The sequence below is a fragment of the Mesitornis unicolor genome, unplaced genomic scaffold (genome assembly GCF_000695765.1).
Source record: "Mesitornis unicolor isolate BGI_N332 unplaced genomic scaffold, ASM69576v1 scaffold22805, whole genome shotgun sequence".
Taxonomy (NCBI): Eukaryota; Metazoa; Chordata; class Aves; order Mesitornithiformes; family Mesitornithidae; genus Mesitornis; species Mesitornis unicolor.
Window position 1 is genome coordinate 1 of NW_010183852.1, and position 14,790 is coordinate 14,790.

At 47.0% G+C, this 14,790-nt stretch overlaps 2 protein-coding genes across 2 annotated transcripts; both read right to left on the bottom strand.

Annotated features, from left to right (window-relative positions):
* Window positions 1–1,120: 1,120 nt before the first annotated feature.
* LOC104540470 (gasdermin-A-like) lies at window positions 1,121–5,017 on the bottom strand. Its single transcript, XM_010184292.1, has 9 exons — window positions 4,804–5,017; window positions 4,479–4,689; window positions 3,791–3,956; window positions 3,609–3,702; window positions 3,445–3,492; window positions 3,012–3,166; window positions 2,454–2,604; window positions 1,920–1,993; window positions 1,121–1,345 (listed from the first exon to the last, which is right to left on the bottom strand). Exons 1-9 carry the CDS (start codon window positions 5,015–5,017, stop codon window positions 1,121–1,123), a joined length of 1,338 nt encoding a protein of 445 aa, XP_010182594.1.
* A 7,175-nt stretch (window positions 5,018–12,192) lies between these two features.
* On the bottom strand, window positions 12,193–14,301 carry LOC104535236 (ORM1-like protein 3). The gene is made up of 3 exons (XM_010184291.1): window positions 14,125–14,301; window positions 12,769–12,920; window positions 12,193–12,646 (listed from the first exon to the last, which is right to left on the bottom strand). The coding sequence occupies exons 1-3, from the start codon at window positions 14,296–14,298 to the stop codon at window positions 12,511–12,513; spliced, it is 462 nt and encodes a 153-aa protein (XP_010182593.1). The 5' UTR covers window positions 14,299–14,301; the 3' UTR covers window positions 12,193–12,510.
* Window positions 14,302–14,790: the final 489 nt, after the last annotated feature.

Consider the following 14,790-nt stretch of genomic DNA (forward strand, 5'->3'; position numbering starts at 1 on the left):
CGGGAGCCGCCAGACCCGACCAGCTGCGCCCGAGCCTCACCGCTAGGCCCGGCCGGTCGAGTGCCGAGCTACGTCAACACTCGGATGCTTCCGATAGGGGCGCTCGGGTATTTCCGGAGGAAACTCGGGTATTTCCGTCTGCCGCTCGGATCTTCCCGCCTGTTTTGAGGCGCATGCGCAGACGCTGTTCGCTCCGCTGCGGTGAGGCGAGGTGCGAGGCCATGGCGCTGGTCGGGCTCCGTTCCGGGGTAGCCTTTGAGGGGTTTGTGGTCGGACTCCCCTCATAGCTGGTGCAGAGCACGGCCAGGCTTCTAGTGCTGGACCAGAACCACCAGTGACCGCCTAGGTAAGCAGTGCTGCCCCTTGCTGAGAGTACCCCGTTCACCGTGGGAGCTTGAGGGACCCTCCTAGCCCTGGAGCCTGAGGGGAGCTGGGCCTCCAGGCAGGCAGCACCGCTGGGTGACTGAAATACCCACAGACTTAAAAATTGCCTTAAAGAATGTCCAGTTGTTTGGTAATTATTTTTATGTGTCTCCAGTATTTATTTATTTATCCAGTATTTATTTATAAACCAATAAGCAAAGCATTTGTAACGTTGTTCTGAAATGTTGTCATTTATTCTTTGCTGGCAGGGAGTGTAATTATGTGGTGGAGGTGCTATTTTACCAGGTGTGGTTCATTGAAATGCCTCAAGACCCCACACCTTTAACATTTACCAGCTTACAGAGTCACAGGTGAATCCAAGTGTGACCAGGGCAAGTGAATTATTTTTGATTTATTCTTCTATGCCCTGTTGATTGCATCAGAGGTAAATGCTAGCATTTCTTGAGTAAACTAAGATTGCATAAAGTGCAGCTGACACTGATTATTTGGGCTAGTGGCTTTTTCAGGTGTCACACTGCATTCATGTGAGGAGAAAAAAACCTGGGGTATCTGGCTTCCATACAGAGTTTTCTTGCCTTAAGTCTGCTTTTCCCACTTACTTCACAGCAGTGCTAAGCATTAATAAGGGGTGCTTCAGCTATGTAGGGATAAAATTTAGAGAGAGAAACTAGCTTGCAGTAAGAGAGTTTCAAATTTGTTGTGAAGAGATAATCCCTAATGGGAGGGCATGTGTAACCTAATCTGAGTTACTCAGAAGATTGAGGACGTACAGAGACACGCACAGGGCAGCTATGGCTGGGAGGGCTTCTTCTGGGCACAGAGCAGATCCATCTGCCCGGAGCTTTGCTCCGCTCATCTCGACCATGGCAATGGTTAATTTTTGTTGCCTCTCTTGTGCGAAGGAGAGGAGCCTGGCACACACGCTGAAACTCCCCTTCCCATGCTTCAAGATGCTTGAAACCTTGACAGTAACAACACAAAAAGCAAAATCAGTGTTTTAATGCTCCCATCCATTGAAGCTGTTGAGTAAATGATCTCTTTGACTTGTGAGGTGCTTTACTGTCGTATAGGTGCTCTAAATAATCCACATTTAAATATGGGACCTTTCACCCTGAAAGATTATCATGCTTGTGTGCTCAGTTCCCAGTTTCTTGTGAATTCATTATGTCCAAGAAATTAAAATTGTAGTGTGTTTTGGGGTTGCTGTGTTTTGGTGGCTGTTTATGTGGTTTTTGTTTGGTTTTGTTGTTGTTTTTCTTTTAATCTGGAGCCAAAGAGACCAGAAAATTCTGAGTAATGTTTTTTTAAAAAAAGGCAGTCAGCTGTGTCCAATTTAGTGGTTATTATCAGCAAGAAAGTTGTTAGAAATCTTAGGTCTTCACATCTTGGGGTGATTTCCCTTGAAGTGCATATTTTGATCTTTGCCAATTTAAAGAAATTCTTCCTTCCCTTGTTCATCATTGAAATGTCACTTTACTGAAAGTAATACCCCCTGCCCCTATATTTTGAGCCAAAGGTAATGCCCGTTCTCTCACCAGCTTAAGCTGTTGGGACACAATCTTCTCTTCCAAGGACTCCAGCAATAGCAGCAGCTGATCCTCCGTGAGCTCTGCGGAATTAAAACAGGCTTGTACCAAAAAAACCACCTCAAAACCCCACCAGGGATAACTGATGAGATGTGCAGGGTGACCATTGACAACTGTAATGTGGAGTGCAAAGACTGAGGGGGTTGAGGGGAGGGTCGAGCTGTATTTTGTGGCAGCCTTGGGAAAAGAACCCTGGCATTTGCACTGCTCTGTGTGAGGTAATCTTGCTGTCTTTACCCACATTTTAATTCTGATTTCAAGCCCTCTCTTTGAGGATCCCCTTGTGGCAGACTGTTGCTGAGTAGCAGCTCCCACAGACAGGTCTGTGCTCTCAGCATAAACCACCTTTACTCCCACGATCTAAGAAATGATTTTACATAAATTCTTTTCACATCTCTCACACTCTAAGTTTTCTATGTTCTGCTTGTCTTCTCTTAATTTCGGGTGCTACTGGATTTCTCATATTAAAACAGCCAACCTTACCATCTAATGCATCGAGGGTGTAGGTGACTGCTCCTGCCAGCTGAGGGAGAAGATGTCTTGAAGTGTTCTGCAAGCAGCTCAACAGGTCTTTTAACTCCGGGCTTTCTGTTTTCAACTCACAACTACCAGTTTCATCAAGAACTGCTTCCATCTGAGGGATAAGAGAAAGAAACGTCAGGATTTAAGAGAAGAGGCTGCAGATAGTCCCTTCCAGCCACACTACAAACGTGTATGGACAGACATGTAATGTGTCTCCCCTCCCTGAACTATTTGAGGCTGTAATCGGTGCTACAGCATTCACGCTGGCTCCAGAACATTGAATTTAAATGGTTTGATACCTTCAGGTAAATCTGCTAGGTCACAGTCAGAACATATTTCAGCAGCTGACTCTGTCCTGAACACCTTCTTTCTTTGTGTGGTGATGATGACCAGACAGATGTCTGAGGGAGGGATTTTTGGGTTGAGAGTTGTGGCACATGAGAGGGGATTTTTGGAATGAGATCTGTAATTCTGGTGTCTGTATTTACAAATCCTGACAGTAAGAAGAACTTTGCCTACTTTCCGGGTCAGCTCTTCAAAGAGGTTCCTGTCTCTCATTGCAGCTTTGATGGCTTTTAAAAATACGATGAACAGGTCAGAGGACAACTGGGAGAGAATGTGACAGTTCTCTTTAACTTCTTTCTCCACTTCTCCTAGTTTTCCTTGTGAGAAACCTGAGAAACCCAAAAACATTCAAATATGTCACTTTGAAACTAGGTAATCTCACAGTAAGTTCCCTGGTGCTCCTAAATTTAGAATTTGAAACATTTCTATGAATATTTTCAAAAGCAGTATGCAATTTTGAGTTGGGCAGTTGTCACTTCTCAGATAATAGGCAGTGTTGTCCTGTAAATGCATTGCTTTTGGTGGTTTGTGTTTGTCCTGGGAGACTCCTTCTTATCCAAAAGGGGAAAAAGTAATGCAAGTAGAAGTAGTAAAATACATTGCTTACCATCAGATGCCAACAGTGATTTGCTGCTTAGACTGGAATAGTAAAGATCTGCAACAGGATAAAAAGGGCATTGCTGACTTAGAAAAAGGCTTAAAGCCAGGTGGATATTTCTGATACCAGGGTGGTGGTTGTGCAGGAGTCGGTTGTTTCTTTGGGTTACCTACCCCATGATCTGTCCATAATGGCCAGCTGGATCGCCTTGAAGGCCAGGGTGCAGCCCTTGGGAATAGTTATGCTCTGTTTGCGCTCTCTGGAGCCCTGGTGAAGGAAACAAATCATGTTACTGTGCCTGGATGGCGTGCGGGTGTTCAGGAGGGAGATTCCTGAGCCTGAGGAGAAGTCAAACCTCTGCGCAAAACTTGGCGTAGAGCTGGATCATGAAGCTCCCCTCTCCCTTGATGGATTCCTCGTAGCTGGCCGCCTCTGAGGCTGCAATCGTTTCGTGAACCACGTATAACTCTTGTTCTGTTTTCTGTAGTTGTCGAATGAAGGAGTGATTCATGTTGATTTTTCTGAAAGAGAAAAACGATGCAATTTCCTGGCTGTTTTTCTGGGAGTTGGCAAAAATACGGTGGTCTACTTGGAGCCAAATGCTTTACGCTTGCATCCTTTCCCACATTATGAGAGTACAGGTACATATAGCAATGTCAGGGGCTTCTAGGGGAAAAAAAGGTGTCAGAAAATGGGCTGCAGCTCTCGCTGTCCTCAGCACATTCCCCTTCAATGTCTGCAGGGACTGGGACAGGCTGATGTGGGTGATCTGTGTGCTCCTCTCCAGGCACAAACCCTGAGAAAAGATGCCTCTGTGCTGAGGTGTTCCTGCTTTCTGAATTACAAATAAATCTGTAAGCATTGGAAAGCTGTGGGAGGAATCTTTATCTCCTCTTTCCTGTCCTCCAGAAGTGTGCACAGGTAGGCAGAATGTGTGCTCTTGGCTCTTAATCTTGGGTTCTGGCTGTTGAAGAACCATTGCATGAGCTGGCATAGGGTAGGGGATGACCGGAGGGCATGTTGCCCCTTCGTGTCCACCTTACCTCTTTATTTTCAGACAGTCAAGTGCTTGTAGTGTAATGTGGTTCTTCTCCGTTTTGATGGCCAACTCTTTGGAGATGGAGACAGCTATTTTAATCTCTTTGCTTACAGAGTACACACGAAGGTGCAGGTTCCCGTCCATTCTGTCACTGGTGCTTTCTTGGACTGTAACTTGCATTGAATCCTCACCACCTCCACTGGGAAAGGGGAGTTCTGAAATAATTTGATGCATTAGCTTAACGGACTCAGTATTAAAACTATTGTGCACACAAGAAAGGTTTTGTCTGTGGAAATTGTGAGCTGAAGATGGATAAATGAGGGCTTTACCTGTGCTTTTATCGCCTTCTCCAGGCAGCAGCATGTCTTCGAGTCTGTACCACGTCTGTTTGTAGGAGGGAGATGGGTGGAATGTGGTTTTTCTTTTTCTTACCACTAGGCAGAGGGGTCTGAAATGTTCATTGTCCAAGATGCTGGGGACTGGGATCAGGTCTCCCGTTGAATCCATTTGATTTGCTATGGCTTTGGTGACTCTCTTAAACATTCTGCTGCTGCTGGATGAGGTTTTGAACTGAAGCAAAGTGAACTTCGGCCTTAGGAAAGAGGCAAGACAAGATTAGCAAAATGACTCCAAATACAAGCAGAAGGTTGTAACAAAGTATCTGCTACTTTAATTATGAAGAACTTTTCACAGAATCACAGAAAGTTCGGAGTTGGAAGGGACCTCGAAAGATCACCCAGTCCAACCCCCCCACCAGAGCAGGATCACCCAGACCAGGTCACACAGGAAGGCGTCCAGGAGGGTTTTGAATGTCTGCAGAGAAGGAGACTCCACAACCTCTCTGGGCAGCCTGGTCCATGCTCTGTAACCCTTACAGTAAAAAAGTTTTTCCTCATGTTCAGGTTGAACCTCCTACGCTCCAGCTTGCACCCATTGCCCCTTGTCCTGGCATTGGACATCACAGAGCAGAGCCTGGCTCCTTCCTCCTGACATTCGCCCGTTACAAATTTGTAAACATTAATGAGGGCACCCCTCAGTCTCCTCTGCTCCAAGCTCAAGAGCCCCAGCTCCCTCAGCCGCTCCTCATAAGGGAGATGCTCCACTGCCTCCGGCATCTTTGTGGCCCTGCTGGACTCTTTCAAGCAGTTCCTGTCCTTGAACTGAGGGGCCCAGAACCGGACACAATATTCCAGATGCGGTCTCACCAGGGCAGAGTAGAGGGGAAGGAGAATCAATGGCTCCAATGCTTTATCTCATTCTCACACTCTTATCATTCTCAGCCTACTTGCCTCCTCCCTAAGCTCCACCACTATCTGGAGGAGCTCCTTTACTTGGGCACACCTCCCAGAGGTGTGCTCACTGCTGCTGTCAGACATCGGCGTAAGAGCAGGGCACACCCTGCAGCTCGACACCCGAGTGGCAGCGTGCTCCCACCATTGCTCTGGCTGGCGAGCTGCATCTGCCTTGGTGGGTGCATGGCTGTGGGAGGCCATGGCTTTCTGCATGGTGATAACCATTGCTCACTAGCTGCTGTGGCTGAACCTCAGCACCCTGCCCACGCAAACTGCCCCGCCACACTCTGTTTGCCCGTCCTGTTCACCGCGCTCCCTGGGGGCTGCTTTTCTACCTGAGGGGATTAGCCGTCACTCTTGTCCAGCACTGACCGCCATCAGGAGCTCACGTTTTCCTCTCCGAGAAGGGGGGGGGTCGCTGGGGCACCCTCTCTCTCCCTGCGCTTTTTTGTCTTCACGCTTGGTTTTGTTTTTCCCACGGTTCAGCCACTTTTGTCACTGGTCCCCCGGTGTGATCCTCCTCCGCTCTGGAGCTCTTCACCTCGGTGACTGCTGGAGAAATGGCGCTACGCTGGGTTTTAAACTGCCGCTGTCGCTCTTGTCCCCGCCCACAGTGAGTCAGGGCTGACTGCTGTCAGGAGCTCACCTTTCCCTCTCTGAAGGGGGTTGCCGGGACACCCTCTCTCTCCCTGTGCTTTTTGCCTTTGCGCTTGGTTTTGTTTTTCTCGCGGTTTAGCCGCTTTTGTCACTTAAGCAAGGTCCCCCGGCATGGTCCTCCATGTGATCCTCTGCTCTGGAGCTCTTCACCTTGGTGACTGAGGTCTGATTTCAAAGTCAGTAATAACCTGAAAAAGCCCACATCAGTGCAAGGACACAACTGTCATGGGATTGTTGGTAGGGAAGTGTTTGGAGAGGCAGGAGGATGAGCTGTGGCTCACTGAGGGGCTGCTTTGGGCTCATCCCCCTTTGCTGATCAGCTCTTTATCATGGCTTGCTCTTTCTGGGGGTGCTGATCTTCAGCACTGCTACTATTCCTTCAGTAAGATAATCTGTTGTATATACCATACATGTTGTACATACCATCATAAATTTTATTGTTAGACGTTGCTTCTTAACCTAGGATCTACCATGGTCCTAAATGCTTTACTATTTAATTAATGCCTGGCCCTGATATAAGCCTAAAAAGCAAAAAGCTTGAGCAATTTCCTGCTGGTTTTGCTGCTTCAGTGATTTCCCCGTGCATCGCGCTGCCTGGAACGGCTTAGTGCTGTTTTGAAATAGAGCTCTAGAAAAATTATTTTGGCAAAGTCATAACTGCAAGAAAGTGGAAGCGCTGAGAGGTGAGTAGTGGGTAGGGGGGATGTTAGTGAGCTTATTCTATGGCAAATCTCCCCCAAAATATTAAAAAGCCCATCCTAGCACAGGTCCTGTGCTCTGCCTGCACTCCTGTGTAGTACGGCTGAGAGGCAGAAATGAAGTCGCTGTTGGTTTCCTGTTGCAGCTTGCTTTCACTGCAGTTTCGCTTCAGCTTCTTGCTTCAGTTGGTGTACGTAGGATGTGATAAAGAAAAACTTTGATCTGTAATGAAAAAGCTCCCCAAGAAGAAAAGCATGTACCCTACTTGGTTGAGTTGTGTTAGAGGGGAGATAGTGATCCCCATGCACAGCTCAGAGGAGCAGATGGGGGGATGCCTTCCCTCTCTCTGATGTCCCGGAGGGGTCTGAAAAAAGACTTAATCCGATTCTTGCGGAGAGCAGGACCGTCCCATCCCAAAGTGTGGTGTGCTGTATGCAGCAGAGCTGGGGAGGGGAGAAAGTCTTGTGTGCTTAATGAGGGATCGTTTTAGTAGCTCCTACAGGACCCCTTCCCTTGGGAGACCTCAGAAAGGGATTAAAAAGGAAACCAGAACACTTAACAGTTTGTTCCACCCCTCTTCCATCCCGAAAGCTCCTAAAAACATACTCGCCTGTTTGTGGAGCGAGCGGTGTCTCCTCTGCTGCTGGTGGCCCTGTGCGGAGCAGCTGCTGTGCTGCTGGGGAGATCTGGCCTCTTCACAGCAGCGGGGCAGGGGAAATGTGCACTTCCTGCCTTTCTGGGTAGAGAGCCGGAAACATCAGCTAAATTAAGGTGCAGAGGGCCTGTTGATTGCATAATTCTTCCTCCAAAAAGTTTTGGTCATTGACAGGATTCAGCCTGCTGTGATCTCCACAGGGGCTGTGGAGGACTTGAACTTGTCCTTGCCATTCCTGACAGATTTGTTTGATTTCTAGCGTGGGTCTGGTTTGCCTTTACACTCCTGTTAGGATGAGGAACAGTGTGTTCTGGTTTAGGGGGATTTCGCTTGGTGGGTCTGGATGTGCCATTGGTATTTAATTGCTGTGCTTGTTTAAAAGCAGAACTTCTCCATGTAAAAATTTAAGGAACCAAAGACAAATTCGTACATGAATACTTACTTTATTAGTTTCCCTTAGAATACTGTACAAAGGAGTAATAAAAATATTCACACTTTATTTTAGAAAGTTCTCTACATGAGACTTCTGTATACACAGCAAAAAGAAGGGCTACTGGAAAAAAACCCTAAAACTATGTACAGTGTCAGAATATTCCATTAAGAAAAACCCAACTAATTTAGCTCACTTAAACTGATCCAAGGAGGATACCTATACACAAACACCTGCATGCTTAAAAGATATTATAGGCAATGATAAAGCAACGTAAGTCACAATCAAAAATATTAATGTGTTAACAATGGGCATCAGCTGCTGTCCCCTTCTCAAGGGCCAGTACCATGCTTCTATTAAAACAAACAGAAAATTAAACAACGCTTTAAAAAAAAAAAGTACTCAGGAACTAAGTAGCCCCACATCTCAGGTTTTTCTATATTTTTTTAAAATTATTTTAAAGGCTTTGTCCTGCAGAGGGTGGGAACTGTGTGACACCCTGTTGGCTATGGGACCCCTCGTTCAGAAGCATCGCGCCGCAGTATTGGATTGTCCTCTGCCTTCCCTGCTGCAGTGACTGCCACCAAGACTGGATAGGGCAGGGGCATGGCTGCTGCCAGTGCCTCTGATCGCTCAAGGGTTGGTTTTCAAAAGCTTTTCCCCTTTGGCATTCATGGCAGCACAAATAGGACAAGCATTTCAAGTACCTGCTCGCCCAGTCATTGTTTCTCAGCCACGGGCCCCAGCCCACCTTTAATTTTCCAGCTGCTGTTTGCCCCAGTAGCTCTACAGGGAGCCAGGACAAGTTGGAGAGAAAAATGTCAAGTGTGCTATGCTCAAGATCCATTTAAAAACAACAACGATCCATTATCTCCTTCTCACAGGCACCTGGAGAAGATTCCAGTCTAAAACAATGGACAGTGCACTTGGGGTCTGGTTCTCCACCCAAAGAGTAGGCTTCGCCCCTGGATCACTGCTGTTACTTGCAAGTATGCACCTGAAAACCCCTCATCCTCTCCACGCTGCCCCAATAGCCGATTTCCCAGAAAAGGGCAATCCCATGAGAGTGTTAGTGTTTTCACTACACTCCAGTTTCTTTGTGTGCAAGATTAGCCTTAGAGTGCTGAACTCACTTCTACATGAATTTAACAAACACAAATAAACCAGAAGTGGATTCAGCACAGAGGTCCTGGAGACCCAGAACTTTGTCCCTTACTTCCACACCACTGCAGTGGCAAGGATCAGGCAGGAGTTCAGTCGGGTACCGCTCGCCCCCCGTGACACTGACGCGAAGGAGCCGCGCAGCTCGCGTGTGCCCAAAGCTTACACTTAAAATTACCTCAGGTACACCTAACCAGTAGCAACTGCAACTGTGGTTTAATTACAATTAACTTATGATTTCTTTTTCTATTTTTGATTAATTCTGATACCTACCCTTAAGATGGGATCTTACCATCAGTTGTGTAACTGTTCAAGTAATTATTTATCTTATGTAGATACTTAACACACCACATAATTAACATGAAATCTTTTTTCAACTCTCTCATTTCCATATTTTTCCAGTTTTCATTTATGCTTCCCTTGATTGGATTAACTGTAGGAATCCAAGTTAACTTCAGATGCTCTGTGGCAAAAATGCCACCCTTGTATTGTAAAGAATGTCATTTGCCAGGTAGCACACATCTGTAATGGCTACTTTAATTATTGGTGTGAACAAGGTAAATCAGGAAAGCTTACTACTGTAACTAAGGCTTTGCCTAACAAGAAGTTTTAGACTTCAGGCTTTAAAAACTGCCTTTTTGAGTAGTTTATGATCCCATTCTGTTTTACAGTTGATCTTTAATTTAACAAAACAGACTGCAGTGTCAGTTAAGAGCACAAATTACGTGTTCAAACCCTCAGCTGTTGTAATGCCAAGGCCTTTGAGGAAACTGTGTGAAGTGCTGAGAAGAGCTGACCTCTGCCTTCAATTTTTATTTACGCTAAAATTATCAGAACTGCTCTGACATTGTGTAACATTCATATACTTAGAAATAATCAGTATATGTCTATGTAGCAGTAATGTTTTTAAGCATAGAGCGACTGTTTCTGTTGCAAAAAAGTTTGGTTTTGCCCTGGTAGTTACCAAAATAAATAAGTTTTTCTCTCCTCTGCAGATTTACCACTGGTGTAAGTTGTGTCTGCGGGCAGATTTTGGATCTGTTAAGCAATACACAGCCTGCGTTAGGGACAGATGCTGCACCTCTGCGGGCAGCCGCCTTCCTGTGAGCATCGATCAGGCATCGATCCTGTTGATTTCTTGGTCATCTCAAAGATACTTAGCTGATTGATGAAATATCTCTATTTTGAAAACAATTTGTTTCAAAAGTCATTGTCTAGTAGCTTAAAGAGTATATTAGCTTTAGGGTATATAGTACCTTAACTAAACCAGCAGTCGTTATCTCACGGAGGTTAAAAGGTTTAACCCCCATCAAGTAAATGGTGCATCTGTCAAACTCCCTCACTGGAGAACAGCACTCGTATCAAGCCAGACTTTTTTTCTCTTTCTACCTTCGTGAAAACTTCCTTCTAATTTAAAATATTTCCAAACATACTAGGTAATGATTCTCTTTGCATTCCAGCAGCCCTCTGAGGTACATGCTAAATGCTTCTCCCTTCTCTGCAGCAATCTGACAGCAAGTCTGAGATAAAGAAGTAAAACAGCTTGCCTAAAATTATGCACGCAGTAGTACTAGATCTTATACACAACCTTGAAGTTCCCCTATCCGTGTCCTGCGCTCAAACCATCAAACAGAGCTCAACAATATCCACTATGACCTCTAAAGCTAGAATTGGCTAATGCAGGAGCAAAAATAGCATATTTAAAATGTTTATACCATTGTCAAAAGTGTGAGACAACATAAGCACTAAGACAACAAAAATACATGAGTTTACAGGGGAAGCATGAGGAAAAACACATTTCATCTGGCACACAACTCAAAAGAGAAACCGATTGCTTTGAACAGTAGAAAGCTCTCAGCCAGGGAATCTGAACCTGCAAACCTACTTTATTCAGGTGGTAGCTTCACGGGGAAAAAGGCTCAATTTTGTTCCTGAATAATCTGATTTTAATGACCCATTGCATCCTTCTTTTGGTCACTTCAGGCTGCTGCTGGTGCTGCTCGTTAGTGCTGCTGTCCCACAGCTCCCTTGCCAGCCATCACTGGGGCCTGAGGGATGCTGCTGCTTGTGCGTGGAGCCGAGCGAGACTTCCAGGTAAGCCAGAAATCAAACACTCGCTTGCCTCGAGTCAGATACTGAGCTAAGGCCACTGGCAAATCCCAGTAACACGTACACAGGCTTAAGAGACTGAGGAGAAGAATCCCAATTACAGTCACAAACTGGTGACAGCAAGCAGTTGTAGGGCTCTGGTTTGGCCTACACCAGTTGGTCTGCGGCTTCTCCCCATGCTCATGTACCAAGTAGCTCAGTGGCATTTGTTGATCATGAAAATGACCTGCACCCCAGCCCTTAATCAGATTAAATTCTGTACTGCCTGAGTGCTCGGTGCGCTTTAAAATTAGCGGTTTGAGTTACCCAGACAGATTCTGGTACAGGCTGAAAATAACCAGTATGATTTAGGATCTGTTGACCTTTTCCCTGAACCACACGAATGGTACCATAGAAAATAGAAAGCTTTGTCAAGTTGCAGGTCATTCCTTCCTGTACTGTTTTTAGTAGAAACTTCCTTTCTCCATGGCGTGAAAGATTGCAAAATAAAAATCTGTCATTCTCTTCCCCCTCCCACTCCCCTGCCCAAAAATGGAACTCAAACCCCGAAACAATCAAGTATTGAGAAAGTCTGGCTGTATCCCTTTGAATTTCCCCCACGTATCGCTTAAAGCACCTAGCTTCAGAAAGGGAAATACATTTTAAAGTGCATTTACCACAGCAATAGTACCAGCACTAAAAGCTTTTCCCCTCATCCCTACTCTCTTCATTCGATGTCTGAGACAGATGAAAATCTCCCCAGAATTTACACTCTTTGTACCTTGAAGTCTCAGTGTATCTGCATCTATTTATGACACTGGAATAAAAGAAATCCAGCGTCCCTCATCCTGCTCCGCACTAAACTCTACTCTGGAGCTTGTTTAGATTTATTGGGCACGAGGATCCAGCATGCGGTATGTGTCTATTGGATACTGCATTTAAACAGCCGCTGTGAAATTGTATCCCAGTGTGCGTGGGGGTGAGGAAACAGGGCTGGAGAGGAGGAACTCCCCCCTCTCCCCTGCTCCTCTGCCATTCGCTCTGGCCACGCGGATCAGTACTTGTTGATCCCAAAGATCCGGACTCCATGAAACTGAGGCAGTTTGGGGATCAGGACGCTCATAAGGGAGATGGTGTTGATTATGAAGTGTATCCGGTCATACTTGGTGTAAAAGCTGGTTAGAAAATACCTGGAGAGGAGGGGAACAGGGAGAGAGGAAAACAATTACAGAAATTAATGTGTCTGTTTCCCAGATAGAAGCGGTGATGGGTGCAGGTGCGTGAGACAGCTCAATTACCCCGAAGTACTCACAGGACGATGGGCATGATGGTCAGGAACTTTCGGGACGCCGTGAACTGCACGCCGTAGTCCATCTGCTCCCAGTGCGTGAGCAGCCGCGCCTTCCCCTGGTCAGGGGTCTCGAAGGGGGTTCCTTTCACGGTGTGGAGGAAGATGTACATGCTCTGCAGCAAACAAAAACGCGGTGTGAAGTGCATGGAGTGTTACCTGCGCCCCTCGCCATGCCGCCAGAAACGTCACGGCTGTGGGGAGCTTGCAGCGGCGCGCTGTTCCGCTAGAGGGATGCATCGTCACTGTGGAGAACGTAACGTGCTCCAGCGCAGTGAGAGCGAGGGAGGCCGCTCGCCGGGGCCAGCTCGGGCTTGGCTGCTACACGTGAGGCCTTTCCTTCAGCTCCTGGGCGTGCGCCAAGAAGGTGTTTGCGAGATTACAGCCCTGGGATCTCTGGGATCAGGAGATTAGTGTGGGCTCGCTCTGCCGTGCAGTGGTAATGCTAAATAAACGCTTTCTAGAAAAGCGCTGGTAGAGCTGCGGGCAGCGAGGGTCTGCAACCGCTCTGATTGCCAGAACCTCCTGAGGGGGAGCGCAAGTCACAGATAAACAGTGAGTGCCTGGCTGCATTGCATGGCTTTTGAGTACGGCCATTGCTGGCCTGTAAACTCCCTGCTGCTCCCAGGATTGTTTAAGCTGCCAGAGAGGGGGAAGGAGCAGGATGGAAAGCAGGCAGCTTGTGAACAGAGGCCCGAGCAGCTCTGGATGGTGGTTTTGTGGTCGTTTGTTTTGTTTGTTTCCTGCTAGAGACACGAGTAATGTTATTGGGGATGAGGGTCCCCAATAAGGGTGCCATTTCTGTCTCTGGAATATTCTTGACCCGAGATATTATTTAAAATAAAGGACAGAAAATCAATTGCTGCATCTCTGAAGTATTTTGCCCCCTGTGCCTGAGGGTGAGCGGCTGCTGAGGGGTCTGCTCCTCAGCTGTAGGACCCAAGCACATGGTAGGATGGCGGATGAGGCCAATTCAGATTGTATCAAGTGAAAGCTGCTCTGCCAGCTCCTGTGGCCTTGTCACAGCTGTTCCTCTGTTAAGGGGCAGTGACAAAGGGACTGACCCTGCAGGCAAATGAACTTGGTGTCCCCTCTGAGCAGCCTCACCAGATGTTTGCTGTCTCACTGGCACCTAGGTTGGATTTAAACATATGACCTAGGGGCAAAGGTGCAGGCTGAGGGGTGGAGGTTGAGTAACTTACCCTGTATTTTTGGAAATACAGAGAAAGGAATCGTTTCAGCAAGGATCTTACTCCCAAAAGAGCACCTGGTGCTGAGAGATTACCCCGCTGTGCCCCAGGGAAGTCACGGTCCCCTTACCATGTTGTGGATGATGTTTGTAAGAGTCCAAACCACGGGGACACTGAAGAAGGGGATGCTGAGGAGCACGACGTGCAGCAGGCCGATCCCAAGGACGTAGGACAACCAGATGCCCCGGCTGTTCATGACACGGGTGTTGGGGTTCACCTCGCTGTGTGCTGTTCCCACGTTCATGTTGGCTCTGGCGTCAGACAGCCACCCCTGAAACTAAAGCAGAGCCAGGTCAGCGCTGGGATCGCCAACCCTCCGTCCAAATTCCTCAGGTAATCACCGCAGGGGTGGAGCACCCTCTTGCCGTTCAGCAAACCTGAAATCTGTTGTTTGCTATAAAAATATCCCAAGTGACTTCACTTCTCTGCACCTCATTATTTCCATTTGTAGAGCTGACGTTTCTGAGGGGAGGCTAAATCCGGGAGCGGCTGAGATTTGGGAATATGTGTGGGAAGCCGTCTGTGACAGGAGCTGCTGTGATCTGCTGAAACGCTTTCCTGAAACCAAGGTCAAGGTTCAGCCCCGTGATTGCCTGACAAGACTCGAACAAATACTTCTAAGTGCTTTTTAAGTCATCATCACAGTAATCACGGAAGCACTCAGCACATGAAGCTTCTTACAGGTTCAATACACCTTAAACCCAGAACACGAGGATTTGGGGAGTGAAGATGCAGC

Coding starts and splice junctions, on each gene's coding strand:
- LOC104535236 (XM_010184291.1), bottom strand. CDS start 14,298: ATGAACGTGGGAACAGCACACAGCGAGGTGAACCCCAACACCCGTGTC. Junction 12,921..14,124: donor CAAACATCATCCACAACATG/GTAAGGGGACCG, acceptor TGTTTGCTGCAG/AGCATGTACATCTTCCTCCA. Junction 12,647..12,768: donor ACCATCATGCCCATCGTCCT/GTGAGTACTTCG, acceptor CCTCCTCTCCAG/GTATTTTCTAACCAGCTTTT.
- LOC104540470 (XM_010184292.1), bottom strand. CDS start 5,017: ATGTTTAAGAGAGTCACCAAAGCCATAGCAAATCAAATGGATTCAACG. Junction 4,690..4,803: donor AGAAGGCGATAAAAGCACAG/GTAAAGCCCTCA, acceptor AAATTATTTCAG/AACTCCCCTTTCCCAGTGGA. Junction 1,994..2,453: donor CACCCTCGATGCATTAGATG/GTAAGGTTGGCT, acceptor TTAATTCCGCAG/AGCTCACGGAGGATCAGCTG.